We start from the raw sequence: 14,976 nt of genomic DNA on the forward strand, positions 1-14,976 counted from the left end.
TCAGTACCAAGAACAGTTTCTGTTCTGGTTTGGTTTTAGCTTTGACGTTTGAGAGTTATGTAGGTTTGATTCTGGCTTCCACTGCTTTGTTAAAAGATTGGGGCTGCAGATGGGAAGGAAAAAAAAAAAACCCTGCATAGATCTCTGATTCAGAAAAAAGTTAATGGCTGGGATTGGTCCTAAGTGGGACGCAGCAGTGTGTGATGGTAAGTTGTCTTTGATCCAATTCCAGCTCCAAGCTGGCCATGGATACCATCACGTCCCAGGGACCACAGAGGAAATGCCAGGCTTGTGGCGTTCCTCCTTCTGACTTTGTGTCCAGGCCCTGCCAGGGAGGCAAGCAGGTGCCCGGGCTCCTGGGGAGGAGGCCGCCCAGCTGGCCGAAGGTTACCTAGCCTCCCCAGGCAGGGAGATCCTGGGTTGGGCCCGAGGGAGGACACCGGTTCCACAGCTCCTGGGGCTGAGCCGGTACCTCAAGGAGACTTCGATCTCCCTGAAGAGGAGCAGCTGTCATAGGGAGGGTGATGAGAAGCACTGGGCCATTTCCCCTTCAAAGACAGAAACAGAGTCTGAACTCCCCCATATAATGGAGACAGAAAACTGAGGTCACGCCAGCCAGACGCCATGACTATCACATCTTCTCTTTACTCTCTACAATAGCCCGAGAACTTTTTTGACTAAAAACTACTGTATTTCTGGAAAGATCTCAAGGAAATTTCAGCTCTCTCCATCTAAGAGAGAACGCTGCTTCAAATTTAAGGGGAACCTTATAAATTGTGGGGTATTTTCCCAGGTAGAGACCCTTCCCTCTGCTTGAATCCATAATCATATTTGCACTGGGGTAGAAGACAGTAACCTCAGCCTCATAACATCATTGCTGATCCCAGAGTCTTCCTCAACTCTCTGAGAATGAATTAAATGAACCCCCCCAGCCCCTCCATGCAACAGCTTTGAACACAGGAAGCCACTAGCTAGGCAGAGAAAGGGCAAAGGGGAATTTACTGTGGCATCAGGCACCAAGCTTGCCCTTGGGGTGAAGAAGTCACGGTCCTTGCCCTCCGGAGCTTCTCATGTGGCGGGAGAAATGGGCAGAGGGAAGGGCATGGTTGGAAGTTAAAGAGAAAAACAAAAGGGAATGTGGTTGGAAGGGTGCAGCCTGAGTCTACAATCTTCCAGAAAAATGCCTTTTGACCTCACTTTGATTTAGCACTAGAGTTCACGAGACTTTATCAGCTGGTTCTTAGTTCATGTCCTTTCAACAAGTATTTCTCAAGCCTCCCGTTTTATCCATCACCAGCGAGGTTCCCGAGCCCATTCTCGTCCTCAGAGGATTATTAGAGAAATAGAAAATGCATCCTTGCCTTCATAGTGTTGACAGACTTACGCACATGTGAGGCAATTAGAGAACAATGGGAGTGGGTGGTCAATACATCGTAGTTAGTACCTATACAATGAACAGATCAAGTGATTTAATCCTAAGACAAAATGTCTAGTAGTAAAAAAAAAAAAAAAAAAAAGGGCATCAGGGTAATGAGCAATTAGCGTGGTAGAGAGATTAGGGAAGGTTTCGTGGAGGAAATAGGGCTCAAGCCAGAGGGAGTTTAGATGGGCAGAGGACAGAGAAAACATGCCAGGGTAGGGATTCCTGGTCAACCGTTAGGGATTCCTGGTCAACCGTTAGCTGCTTCATTGGCAACAAGAAACCTAAAGGCAGGAGCATGTTCAAACCGAGGACTCCTGGACACCAGCTTTTTGCACGACCTTAGGAACCGTCTTCTGCTGAGTCTACACAGAGCTTAGACTAGCCCTCTCGAACCCCCCCAGACCAGCAGCCTGCACGTCACCCGGGAATTTGTTAGAAGTGAGAATTCTCAAGCCTCATTTCCGCTGAATCCGAAACTCTGGGGGCGGGCTCAGCAATGTGTTTCCCAAGCCTCCCCGAGGTGATTCTCCAAGCGCGCAGCCTTGAAAACCACTGGACTCCATCGCTGCTTCCAGACTCGGGCCGCTCATCAGATTCACCGGGGGAGCTTTGAATCCCCAAGAAGATGCCCAGGCCACACCCACAGCGATTCTGATTAATGGATCCAGCCTTGGCATTCGTATCTTTTACAACCCCCCAGAGATTCTGACGTGCAGCCAGGGCTGAGAAGCAGTGAACTTGACGGTGTCTGACTCCTTTCGTTCTGACTGACTATCCGGAGCTGGGCTCTGAGCGTCTGAGCCAGGATTCCCAGCTCCCCAGAATCCCAGGGTGAATTTGCACGCATGCAGGGGAAATGTTTGGGGGCAGAAAGACCTTCCTGAGATTCTAAAATCTTGAATCTCTTGGTGACCAGCTTTTTGATAGTTCATATGATTGTTTAACCATTCTTCCTTGCCTGCCTGCGGGAGAAGCACCGTGAGCAGATGTTGTCTCCTACCCACAAGCACACACTCACACACACCCCCTCCACACACACAACAACAACCACATTGGGATATTCAGAATTGCTCCGAAGGGCACATAGGCACGCACAAACGAACCCACCATCGGAAATCCCAGAGCCGGCACACTCAGACCACTTGGGAAAGGATCTCTCTTGGCAGAAGCTGGGCTGTTGGCACTGAGAAGCACCTCTACCTTCCCTGAAGCCTAGTCTGGTTCAGAGTAGCAACTGGGGGTAGGGTGGGGGGAACCATCTCCGGTAAAGTGACCTGCTCTAGGACGAAGCAGGTAATCCCATGGCGGGCTGCTGAGTACAGATGCTGAGGGGGCCTTGTTTCTCTTGCAGATTCGAGCCGATGGTCCCCCCCATGGAGGGGTCCAGTATGAGATGGTCTCTGTGCTCAAAGACGGGAGCCCCATCCTCCGGGACATGGCCTTCTCCGTCGACGAGCGCTACCTGTACCTCATGTCTGAGAGACAGGTAAGTGTGACATCCATCGCTTCTTTCCAAAGCCCAGGAGTACGTGATAACCTGTGACCTTCGTTCGGAAACCGTTCATCTAATAAGAGAGACCTCTGGGCTTGAGGCTCAGGGTCCAGGGAGAGGCAGGGTCCTTGGAGGCTGTTGTAGGGAGCCCGAGAGAAGCAACTGGGGCCAGCCGCTTCCCGGAGGCTTCTCTCCAGGCCACAGCCCCTGTCTCAGTGCGTGATGAACAGCCCTGCAAGAACAGGCCAGACTGCACAGAGCAGCTTGGTGTGATTAGGAGCTAGATTTACGGCTCCCGGGCCCACAGAGTCTGCTGCTCAAGGGAGCCAAAGAAGTGTAAATAATCCAGGCCTCCTGGCTGGGCCTGATCCTGGGAGAGACAGACCCAACAGAGGGCCCCAGAAGGAGATAAAAATCTTGGCCTGCGTCATAGACTGATGCCAGTAGACGCTGGCCAGCTCTGGGAAGCCGAAGTTGGCCTGGGGAATAGACTTCTACCCTCTGCGGGGTAACCAGTGAGCAGGTTCCCCACCTTCTCTGATGGAGCATTATTCCCCCCGGAGTGTATTTCCTCCGAATATGTGTGAACAAAGAGAAGGTAAATGCAGGAGAGCCATGGTAATGGCAAGAGAAGCAGGGAAAACGGAGGATTCGCGAGTTAATGGAGATGCACAAAGCAAAGCAAAGACCTTAAGAAAGGCTGGTTCCTTCCATTTGTTCCATCAGTGGGTCTACTGTTGCTCGGCAGGAGCATGGTCTTGGCATTGACCTGACCATGGCAGGTGAGCTAAAGCCCAAGAAGGAGAAGAAGGGCTGAGAATCTGTCTTGATGGCTGAAGACCCTGCCCTAGGCTAGACACAGATGCTGGGCTGGAGGACCAGTGAGCACTCACGAGCTGCCTCCCAGCTCCTGAGTGTTTGTCCTTCCCAAAATACTCTGCAAAGATCCCTGGTGCCCTTGATGAATACCACCTCGCCCAGAGTTCTCTTTTCCTCTTTTTTTTTTTGAATGTAAGAATTCTGAATCCAGAGATGAGGGAAGAGTGAAGAGAGGAAGGAAGAGACAAATGGGCACATGACAGCATTAAGGGAAGCAGTGATGCAGCTCTAACTCAAAAATTACTTCTTGAGAACAGATGACACAAATCATATGCAGATTGCATGCAAATTATATCCAGATCCCCTTGAACCCACCTGTCTTTTTACCTCCTTTCATATGGCCCCTGCAGTTGAGGCATAAACAGGTGCAGATGGGAATTTGATGGAGCTGGAGGAGGCTTAGCCTAACCTACGGTGGGTAAGACAGTCTTGGAAATAAACACTGATGTCTCGTTCTGATAAAACAGTCCGTGGGCCCTAACAAAGCCCATTACTGGGAATATATTTATCGGGAACATTGTGCTGGGAAAACATCAAAATGAATGGGACTTGGCCGCTCCCTTCAGGTTGCTTACAATCTAACAAGGAAGGGAGACATGTAGCCAGTTATCTATAACCTCCCCTGAAGCTTATAAATATTCTGCCTTTTCTTCCTGTTCTTCTCTATTTATAGACATAGGTTATTTCTTAAACAGAAACAGTAGATGCTTACCATGCAAATTCCAGCAATACATACAGAAAAGAAAATAGCAATGAGTCCCCACCATGTTAACATTTGGTGAACACCATACCATTCTAGATGCTTCTGTGGGATAATAATCAGACAGAGGAATGGATGGGTAGATGGCAGTCCAGACAGGTGGATAAAATGATGATCCAGGGGATCCAACAGACCCGTAATATATGTGATATTTTCCGAACCTGTTCTGTATGGCTGAGGACCAGGCAGGTAACTGGGTAGAAACTCTTTCTTGGGTCCTCTGAGCTCGGTGTAGTGGAAAAGCACTGAGAGCAAATAGAAGTGACCAGTGAGGCCTTAATGGAACCGAGAAGATGCCAAGGCTCAGATTTTGGCTGCATATCTCTTTCTCAAATGGGGCTGCTTTCTGAAATTACATTCAAAATGTGGCCGGAAGAGAGGGGCCTGGGCCAGAGCTGGAGACGAGTGAGTGGCCTTCAGGGACTGCGATGACCTCCTGAGATCCTATCTGGTGTCACCTCTGAGAGCATCAGCCCTGGCTCAACCAAGTGTCCACATAGTTAATTTCTAAATATCCTGGCCTTTGTCCTCATCTTCTGCCACAGCTGTGCCGTTCTTGTTACAGTCTGTACCCAGCAGAGGGCTTCGGTAGTAGCCAGTCCCACTGAGCGGATATGGGAAGAATTTGGGGTGAATGCCATGGGGCTGTCTCCAGTCAGGTGAGATATTAGGCCAGAGAGCTCCCAGCCAGGTGGAGCTGGGATCAGTGGGCACAGTCTAAGGGGGATTTGTGGCAGAGCTCTGAGACCTGTCACCCTGAGAGCTGTAAATCGTGTAGATAGGTGATTTCACCTGGGGCTGGGCCCAGGGATGAGGGCCAAGAACACCTCAGGGGGCCCATCTGTCTGAGGCCGAGCAACTCTGGGTACAGAGTATTCACAGACAGCTCGGACATCTTTCAAGAAACCCTTTAGTGGGTGGTGGTGAAGATGAATCAGATGGCTTGGGTTCTAGTCCAGCTGTTGCTAGATCTGGAAGCCTGACCTTTGCCCTGGTCATGAAATAGAGGAGTTGCTTCAGATAATAGGATTTTCTCTGAAGTCTGAAGCTCTGATTTGGATCCCGTCTCGACAATTCATAGCCATGTGGTGTTAAACCATCCACTTGGCCTCACTGTGCCTCACCTGGGTCAACGTGGGGCTCAGCAGAGACTCCGCTCAGCAGAGGGGAGTTTCTTTCCCATGGCCTCACACACCGCACAAACCCTTGGTCATTGAGCTTCTATACGGCCCCTTCTGGCTCTCAGGCCTTTACGACTCCGGCTCAGGAGGGTGGCGATCATGAGTGATGATTAAGAGGAAGTGAAGCGGCCCGTGAGGCACAGCCAGTAGGCCTCAGGCTGAGCCCGGCCCATCTCGGTGTTCTAGTTCCGGCCCATCTCGGAGGCCTAGACTTAAGTTCTCAGAGATTCAGTTTCCTCCCTTTTAGACATACAGTTAACAAATCTAACTCTAGACTCCCTTGCATATTCAACAGGCTTGTCTAAGCTGTTGGGGTTGAGACTCTTCCCCATCTCCAGAAGCCGACACCAAAACTACAGTAGACAGGCCTGAGGTTAGAGCAAGCGAAGAACTTTTGGAACAAGAGTTGTATGAGGCTATGAGTGCCCATGTGAACTTCTTCCCTGAACGGTGAACACTGCAGAGAGGGTGGAAATGCTGGCTGGTTATGGATAAGTGTATTCCTGTTTTGAGGCAGTGATTTAAGACTAAGGAGGTTCCTGAAGGACCTGAGGCCATATAAGACACCATGAGAATGGGGCTTCCCCTCACTTTAGAATAAATCTTTGAGCAGCCTGCTGTCATCCCAGCCTTCACCTCATCCCCACCTCTTGTCTCTCTGTCCCCCTGCTGCTTGCCCAAAACACGGCACGTTCGTATCTTTGGCATATGGGAGTGTAGATACAAGTCTCTGGCCCTTAAATTCTGCCTAGAGAGGTTTGCATCTCCCTACAGAGCTCAAACGATTCGGTACAGCTCATTCATTCTCCCTCCCTCCCCCTCTCTTGGTTAATTACACGTAATTAAGAAATAGGACTAGTAAGAAGTGTTGGGTCGCTAGTGCCACTGCCTAACAAGCCGATGTTAATGGACTGTTAATAGATCCAGGGCCGGCCAGTCCCAGGGGAACATTTGGGAACTGATTTCCCAATCCTGCTAATTGCCCAGGTGCCCCACGGATCGGATGCCTGGCTCTTCCCTAGAAAGTCCGCCCCGGCTTCCTCAACAGCAGATCGACAGATGCTATGGGTGTGAATACAAGTTCTCCCATATCCTCAGTGTCTAATGGAAGTCAGACAGCAAGTCCAGGGAAAAGCAGGCTACCAGCCAAGTGCAAAACTGAGCGAGAAGATGAAAAGAAACTTGATAGCCCCAGTTTCCACCCAACTTGTCAGGTTGGCCACTCCCAGATAAAGAACATAACTCTGTACTCAACGTGGATGGGAAAGAGTATGGGGATGGAAGCAATTATTCTATTTTATACTTTAATTAGTTTGAATTAGCAGAGGGAATAGAGGCATAAAATGATCCAGCGAAGGGTGAAATGGAAAAAGGGAGTCACAGTGGAGAATGGCTCCGTGCAGGCTGGAAAGGGCCTTGGGAACAGCAGAAAGGCTGGTGATGGGGGCGCATGCATGTGTGTGTGTGTTTTGGGGTGGGTGGGGGCATGGGATGCTGCTCTCTATTTCAGAGCCTGAGAAGGCAATATAGCGTAGTGGTTAAGAGCTGGAGCCTGAGAATCAGACTGATCTCCATTTAACCCATAGCCACTTGCTAGACATTCAGCTTTGAGATCTCACACCACTAAACCTCAGTTTCTTCATCTGTATAGTGGGCCCAGTAATGGTAACACTGTGTGTCTGACACACAGTGCCTTCAGTGTGCGGTATGATGATTATCATTGCTGTTATCAATCATATTATTAGAAGTTCTCTGGGACCCCAGAGAAGGCTAGAAGCCTCTCCACTTAAGTTATGGCTGGGACAGAGTTCCCAAGTCAAACACCTCCAACCTGCCATTCCTGCTTCTCCCTCCTAAGGGACGGCTCAGAAGCCCGCGGCCTGGCCCAATGACAGCATCAGGCTAAGTCGCTCATAATCTGCTATTTATTTTAAAAATCCAGGAATGTGCCCTGCAGACTAAACAGCCCCGCTCCCCTTGATATAGGCAGAGGCTGCCCTGGGCCCAGATGTGAGGCCCAGGACGCCAGTATTGCAGGCATCTGTGGAGAGAAGGAAGGGGCGCCCTGAACACTGGTTAGGCCCCAAGCCCTCAGGGTACTGTGCTGCACATGTACACACGTGGCCAGAAAGGGCTACCCATGGGGCTTTTCATTTCTGGCCTCTACGGGTAAGGAAACTAGGTCTCCAAAGATAGGGTTACCGTTCTCCAAGTAGTGGGCACTCAGACCCCAGTTCTGAGTGACCTTGTGTTTGTCTGTAGCTGGCACACTGTTCTGGTCACTTATTGCTACATAACAAACTGCTTCAGAATGCTGGGACATAAAACAAACGTTTTATTATATTTACAAACTGTGTAAGTCAGGGACACAAACGTGGTACGTTGAAGAGGGCTTGTCTCTTCTCTACAACACAAATAAGTTGGGGTGCTTAGAATTCTAGGAACCAGAATCATCTGGAAGCTTCTCCTGTCTGGGAACTAGAAGGCTGGGCTCAGCTGGGGCTGTTGACCAGAGTGCCTTAGACAAGGCCTCTCCATGGGGCATGAGCTTTCCTCACAGCATGGTGGCCTCAAGAGTCAGACTTCTTGAACATGGCAGATCATGGCCAACATGGCAGCTCAGGACTCAAGAGAGTGAGCCTTCCCACAAATAAGGTAGAATTACTGCTGTTTTTATGACACAGCCTTAGAAACCACATCGCTGTCTCTTCTCCCTGCCTCTTCACCTCTCCACAGCCAGTCACCTTGGGTGATTCTGATTCAGTGGCCCATGAGCACACTTGGAGAGACAAGGCCCAGGGAAGATAAATACGTGGTTTCCTGACCCCCGGGGTCATGGAAGCACAGAGCGTCATAGCTGGTAAGGATCCTAGGGATCACCCATCCTGACCCCACATGAGAACAAGGAGGCCCAGCAGGCATCTGGGCAGGTTAGCTGCCCCTTCAGTGTCGTGCTGCGCCCAACGCCCAAGTCTGGAGTCATCAGAACTGGTTTGACTTCTCAAAACTCACAGAGAAGTGCCAGGAGCTTTAGAGCCTACTGTTGATTTGCTAAAGGTTGCGTAGGTCCTCCATGAAGCCCACGTGAAATGTGGGCTGGGAAAGTGCTTCCTGCAAGCCTTTGGGGGAATCCATCAGGAGCGGGATCGCACTGCCAGGAAATTGCCCAGACAGCGGCCCGCGGTTTTACAGGGTTCTCCGGGGCAGCTCTCTGCAGCAGTGTTACACCAGCCCACTGGGAAGGCAGGCCCCACGGTGCCCCACCTTGGCTCTGCAGGGCAGTGGTGACTTATCCCGTGGATACACACAGGAAACTGACTCTTTAACTATCCCCGCCTTAAGTAATTCAAGAGAGTCGGAGCAAGAAAAACTTTGGCCTGGAGTTAATAGAAAGAAAAATCATTTGGGAAGATTGTGAAGCCATCCTTCTCTGAAGGGCTCATGGGCAGGAGAGACCCCTTCCTGGGCCCTCGGTTGATGGGGCCTTGGTTGAAGGTGTGTGCCGGGTGGGGAGGCCGAATGGAAGGACAGGCCGCACCCCTCCAGCGTGCCGTTCCCAGAGTGTCCCGCCCGCTAACCGGAGGGCTAATTTGGGTTTCCTTGGTTTGGGGGAGGGCCTACCTACTGCAGACCTGGACCTAGCACCAAAAATAAGCATTTTCAAAAGGCCTATTGTGACTCGGAAGTAATAGTCTCCTACCTGTGGCCAGAGCCACTGAGCTGCCAGACCCTTAAGGCACCTGAAGGCTTGAGGAAGGGAAAGGGAAAAAATGTGGGGAACCACACTTCCAGATGTTCACTGCTCATTTATTTTGACATTTCAGACTATTATTTTGATTGTGCACATTTGTTTAGTCCAGGCGATAAGGCTTCCCAGGGAGCGGGCAGAGCGTGCCAAGGTGAATTTTTACAAGGCGCTCTGGGTCTCAGTCACGGGAGCCCTCTTGCTGTCGGGAGGCGGGAGACCTGGGCTGAGGAATTACAGAGTTTGCGGATTAGGAAAGTGAGGATAAGCGAATTTCGGCTACACTTCTGTTTTCAAATGTGTCACTTTCAATCCAAGCCTTTGATGCACATGTGTTTCTGGTTAAGGACAGGGGACCCCGGTGTGGCCCAGGAGCTAAGCTGCTCCTTTCAGTGCCTTTCCCAAAGGAAGGGCAGAATCCTGCCTCTTGGGGGAGGGGGCCGCAGGGAAAGGTGACCACCCCAAGCCTGGGTTTTGATTTTCCTTCTTTCTCCCCTCCCCCCTCCGCCCCCTATTTCAAATGTCAGGGAACAAAGAGGCTGACACAGAGCTGATTCCCTGGCTGTTAATATTCTCATTGGAACATTTTTCTAATAAATATTTTCACATGAGAGAAAGGAAATGCAGTCGCACCTATTAATCAGACGCTTGGCTTGTTGTATTTAAGAGAGAAAACTCCAGCCTCTTATTTTAAAATCCTTTGGTTTGGAAAGAAATGATTGAACACAATGCCCAGGCTGGGAGAACTAATGCCAAAAAACCTCATTTCTCTAAATGGGCAGGGGGCTGGAGACTTTCTCTAATCCTTGGCAAGGGATTCGATTTCTCTTTCTAGGCAGGTAGTGCTGAACACTGACACTCTGCCTTGCCCAGGATGATGTTCCTGTGACTGAGAGATGGGAAATCATAGTGTCTCAATACCAGCAGGAAACCCACTCCCTTGTTTCTAAAGGTGAGAAGACTGATGCCCAGAGAGGGGAGTCAGTTGCTGATATCTTCCCCTGAATGACCAGGAGAAGCAGAATTAATCCTAATTAACCTGGTCCAGCCCAGCATTCTTTTCCCAACTTGACAACAGCTTCCCTCGGCACGGGCAAGAAAGAAAACTGGTTGTCTTTAAAGACTTTCAATTAAAAAAAAATTAAAAACAACCTGGACCCAAGAGAGTCACTGAAGATGTTCCCGAGGGTCAAATTAAAANNGGGAAAGATTTGCATATCATTTGCATACATAGACTCATTCACTCAACAGACCGTTAAGTGTCTACCATGTATAATGCATAGAGCTGTCCACTGACAAGTCATTTGCATATGCAGATATAGATAGGGCAGTCTTTCTAGGTAATATTCCAGCAAAATGTTACAAACAGGGCTGCCTGAAGATAGGTACCTTCTTGATTTCTTTCTGCTCTCTTCAATGCAACGGCAGCACTGTTAAGTGTGCTTTTGTGTAGCAGTAAATAAAATAGAATCCCTGCCCTCAGGGGGGTCTCATTCTGGTGGGGAAGAATGACTGTAGATAAATTACAATATAAAGTAGCCGTGCTTAGCAGAGACTTCCAATATAAAGTAGCCGTGCTTAGTGAAGACTTCCAGTGTGCTCAGTGACTGAAGTAAGTCATACCAACCAGGGAGAGGCCTGTCCTTGGGAGAATGAGAGGACTCATTCTCTCTCTGACACAGCAGTTCAGAGCTGGTTAGACCTCAGAGATTATTGAGTGAAGAGAAGCCTTTTCTTTTATAGATGAGGACAGGAGACCAGAGGGGGAAATGACTCTTGAGAAGGGAAGGTCTACCAAACCAGAATGTGAGGAAGCAGATGGTGGTGATGATGGGTAATTTCCTGACCCCATGAAGAGTGTGGGCGCTAGACTCTGCCTGCCTGCTGCAGTTCAAGTCCTGTCTCCACTACTTACTGCTGTGTGACCTGGGGCAACTTGCTTTACCTCTCTGTGCTTCCGTTTCCTCATCCGTAAGATGGGCCTAAGTGTGGCATCTGCCTGAGGATTGAATTAAATGAATTAATACATAAAGAGCACTCTGAAAAGTATCTGGCACACATTACCTGCTTAATAAATGTTGGTAGTCGTAATTTTATTTTTATAATTGTGTCCCAGGCGTCATCACCAGGCTCAGCCCTGCAGAGCATGCTGTGCATATAGCCACACCTAAAAAAGAAAATTAACCACCCCGCCTTGCCTCTCGGCTCTACTTGAAGATGTGTTGAAATCTAACTAACATTCAGGTTGTGTTTTTCTTATTTTAGTTTACCAACATGACATCAGCTAATCCAGCAATCCCATGGGAGAAGTAGCATTGTCCTCGCCTCTTTTAGAGATAGGAAAACTGAAATTCAAGTCTGGCGAAGTCATTTGCCCAGAGCCACCAAGCCGGCTAACAGCAGAGCTAGGACTCCACCCCACCCTTCTAAAGCCAAATCCACAGCTCCCTCTTCTTGAGACGGCGCCCCCTGGCTGCCACGTGTGGGCACAGGGCTCCTCCCTGCTCCCTCTCCACCTGGTTCCAAATTAAGGAAAAGGTTTAGCAGCGGCTTTGAAGGCTTCAGGGGACCAGCAAGGACTCACAAGTCCTCCTTTGACACCCCCAAGGAGACAGGAGCAGTGCGCTGTTTTGTTTTCAAAACCAACAAAGGAAAGCGAGCACTGCCCAGGGCCTTACTCAGACCCTTCCGGGCGATGGCTCGGGTGGTCAGAGTGGAGGGACAGAGAGTGCCCAGCCCGAGGAGGGTACTGCTGCGGTTTGGCCTGTGCAGTAGGCCACGGGCTTCGCAAGCATTATCCGGACTCCTTACAACAAGCTTGAAAGGCGGGCATTACACCCCTGCTGACACACAGGGAAGGCTCGGCAAGGTTAAGGGACCTGAGCAAGGCCCTTCACGCCACTCCTAGGAGGCAGGGATGCGCAAAGTGTCGGGGCAAAGCCCCTGCCCTGCTTGCCCAGGGAGGCCCAGTGAGTGACACCATGACTCCCTTGCACCCTCTGGACCCCCACCCATAGCTAGCCATCTTTGCAAGGAGAGCAGGTCCAGAACAATAAGGCCCCGATTCAGCGTCTCCCCTGCAGCTGCACGGGAACCAGGCAAACGGGTATCCGTGCCATCACTGCCCTAAGCGGGGGTTCCTGGGCTCCTGGGTTCGGTGCTTGCTGTCTTGAGACTCAGCCAGCCCCCCAGTGACACCCCCGAACTCTGCAGCCTGCTTTCTAGCTCCTTCCCGGAGCTCTCTCTCATGCTTCCCGTGTTGGGTTTCTGTAATTGAATGTGTTTTATTTAGACCATAACATTTAGTGCCACTTTGGATTTCCAATTAGGCTTCAATCAAACGCCGAGAGTCTGATTCGTTTTGTTGTTTTGATCAACACAAAAGATGGCAACATCAGAGGAGCCGTCGTGAAAAGTTATTTCCATCCACTGATGAGTAGGACAGTTGCTGTGATGTGAAGATATAGCTTCGGAGGTGCCGAGAGATGCACCAGGCGGCAGCGAAGGGGGAGGGAGGAGAGGGGACGGCAGCGAACCCTTCCGAGGAGCACGGGTTGACGTTCCGAGGTGCACAGCCCATACTGCACGCTCCCCCCCGAGAGGGCGGGAGGTGGGTGCTGGCTGGGAGGCCCACTTGTGGAGGCTCGGGGTCCCGGGTGTCCGTGCGGGACGGGGGAGGAGCTGGGCCCCAAGCCCGCTGACTGCTGGTGCACGTGGCTCGTGGCTTGGGCCTGGTGTGCGGAGAGGCTCCATGACCACGGGATTCCTGTGAGATGGGAAGCGGACCGCAGGTCGCTTTCTCCACACAACAGCCTCTGCGCCCCTCCGCCAGACGTGACCAGCTGCGCTGGCTTCCTGAAACCCAGGGAGGCGGCTTTTCCTCAGTGCCCGTGAGTTCTGGCCAGCCCCTCACACATGCTGCCCGTCAGACGACTGGCCTCGGGACAACGTTTCGAACCCAACTGTGAGCTGCCAGGGAGGTGTGTGGGGAGGATGGGGGAGGGATGGCAGGGGGTGACAGGAGAGTGCCAGGGGAGTAGTAAGTTAGGATTCTGCCTCTAGTTAATCCTTGGAGTCTCCCCCAGCTGTATGACTACAAGCCAACTACAGCCTCAGTTTCCCTCTGAAGGAGATGCATTTGAATGTTCCCTGGGGCCATGACATTTAGCGCCTCTTTTCTGGCCACGAGCCTGTACGGGATAGAGGCTGACCTGGGTCTGCGAGTGTGTGTGCTTATGAGAACAGCGTACGTGGGGGAATGCATCAGATGAGAGCAAGCATTCCTGTGTGTTCTGGGGGGTGAAAGGGTATTCACACGCTTTCAGACCACAGGTCAGGGCTGTGCTTACTGTGGGGAAAGCAGGTCTGTGCTCCTTCTCCATGGGCTTACTCGGTTTTCGGAGCCCCGCTTCCCTGCATTTTCCAAGCTGGCCCTTCGACCTTTCTGTAGCGTGCCCAGCTCAGGGACTCCACGTCAGCCACAGTCCCCAGTTCATGGTTTGTGTGCCCCACAGTGAAATTCCCGGAGCCTTTGCCACTCTGCACAGAGCAACCTTCCTCACTCCCCCTCCTGGTTATTCCCACTCCCCACTTCTGCAAACAGGTTGGGGTTTGAAATTTGCACCAGGTGGAGGGAGAACTGGCTGTGTCGTCAGCTGTTGGTGGCTTAGCAAACAGTCTGGGTTCAGCCTCTGTCCCTCAAGTAATGTTTAATGAGAAGAGGGAGGTGGGCAGAGATGAGAGTCGGGCAGGAGGAAGATTGGAAAGAGAAAAATGAACAGAGCTGAGAACAATGTCTTAGTTAACCACTCCGCCTCCAAGCAATTTATCAAACAACCTTTGAGGACCTATTGTGAGCATAGAGCTTGTCCTGACAAAATCACACCTATGCCAGGGATAGAGTGTTGTGATACAGTGTGCAGAGCGCTGGGAATGCAGGAGAGGGTGCTACCCAGTAGTCTGTGAGTCAAGGAAGGCTTCCTGGAGGAGGTGTTCCTCTAGGTGACTATGAAAGGGGGGGAGCTCACCAAGTGGAGCAAAAGGCAAAGGAGTATTTCTCAAGTGAAGGAAAGCACAGAGGCTTGAAAGAGTTCAGCATATTCAGGGAATAGCCCCCCAAATTTGATATTGTTGGAGCTGAAGGCAAGAGTTAGGAGATATCAGTCCTTGACGACTAGCCACAGCTCACAGGGGGCGAGAGGACTTCGGGTGGATGCAACCCACCTGTCCTTATCTCCACCCAAGAGAAGGTGCTTCAGGCTCCCTCAGCCCCTGCTACTGCACCACAGAACTTGGGAGAAAACGATCATGCAGCAAGCTCCCAGTGTTTCCCCTTCCCTGACAGCAGCTCCCCCCTCCCCAGGGGCCAGGAGAAAGGATGCCAGGGCGGGTCACAGCCCACCCCCCAAGCCCTCTGTGATCGGGCCAGTCCACACTGCTGCTCAGCACAGCCCCTTCTCTGTATGCAGAGGAAAACTCTGCTCCTCTCAGGTTCAG

The 14,976-nt window shown here is 51.0% G+C and overlaps 1 protein-coding gene across 1 annotated transcript in view; it reads left to right on the forward strand.

The window, feature by feature from the left end:
• The first annotated feature begins 2,785 nt into the window (after window positions 1-2,785).
• PLXNA2 (plexin A2) overlaps window positions 2,786-14,976 on the forward strand; it is a 109,417-nt gene continuing 97,226 nt past the window's right edge. Inside the window, exon 1 of the mRNA XM_008701248.2 lies at window positions 2,786-2,909. Coding sequence (XP_008699470.2) covers window positions 2,817-2,909 — 93 coding nt within the window. The 5' untranslated portion in view covers window positions 2,786-2,816. The remainder of the gene's footprint in view (window positions 2,910-14,976) is intronic.

Source organism: Ursus maritimus, unplaced genomic scaffold, assembly GCF_017311325.1.
Source record: "Ursus maritimus isolate PB19 unplaced genomic scaffold, ASM1731132v1 scaffold_2, whole genome shotgun sequence".
Lineage (NCBI taxonomy): Eukaryota > Metazoa > Chordata > Mammalia > Carnivora > Ursidae > Ursus > Ursus maritimus.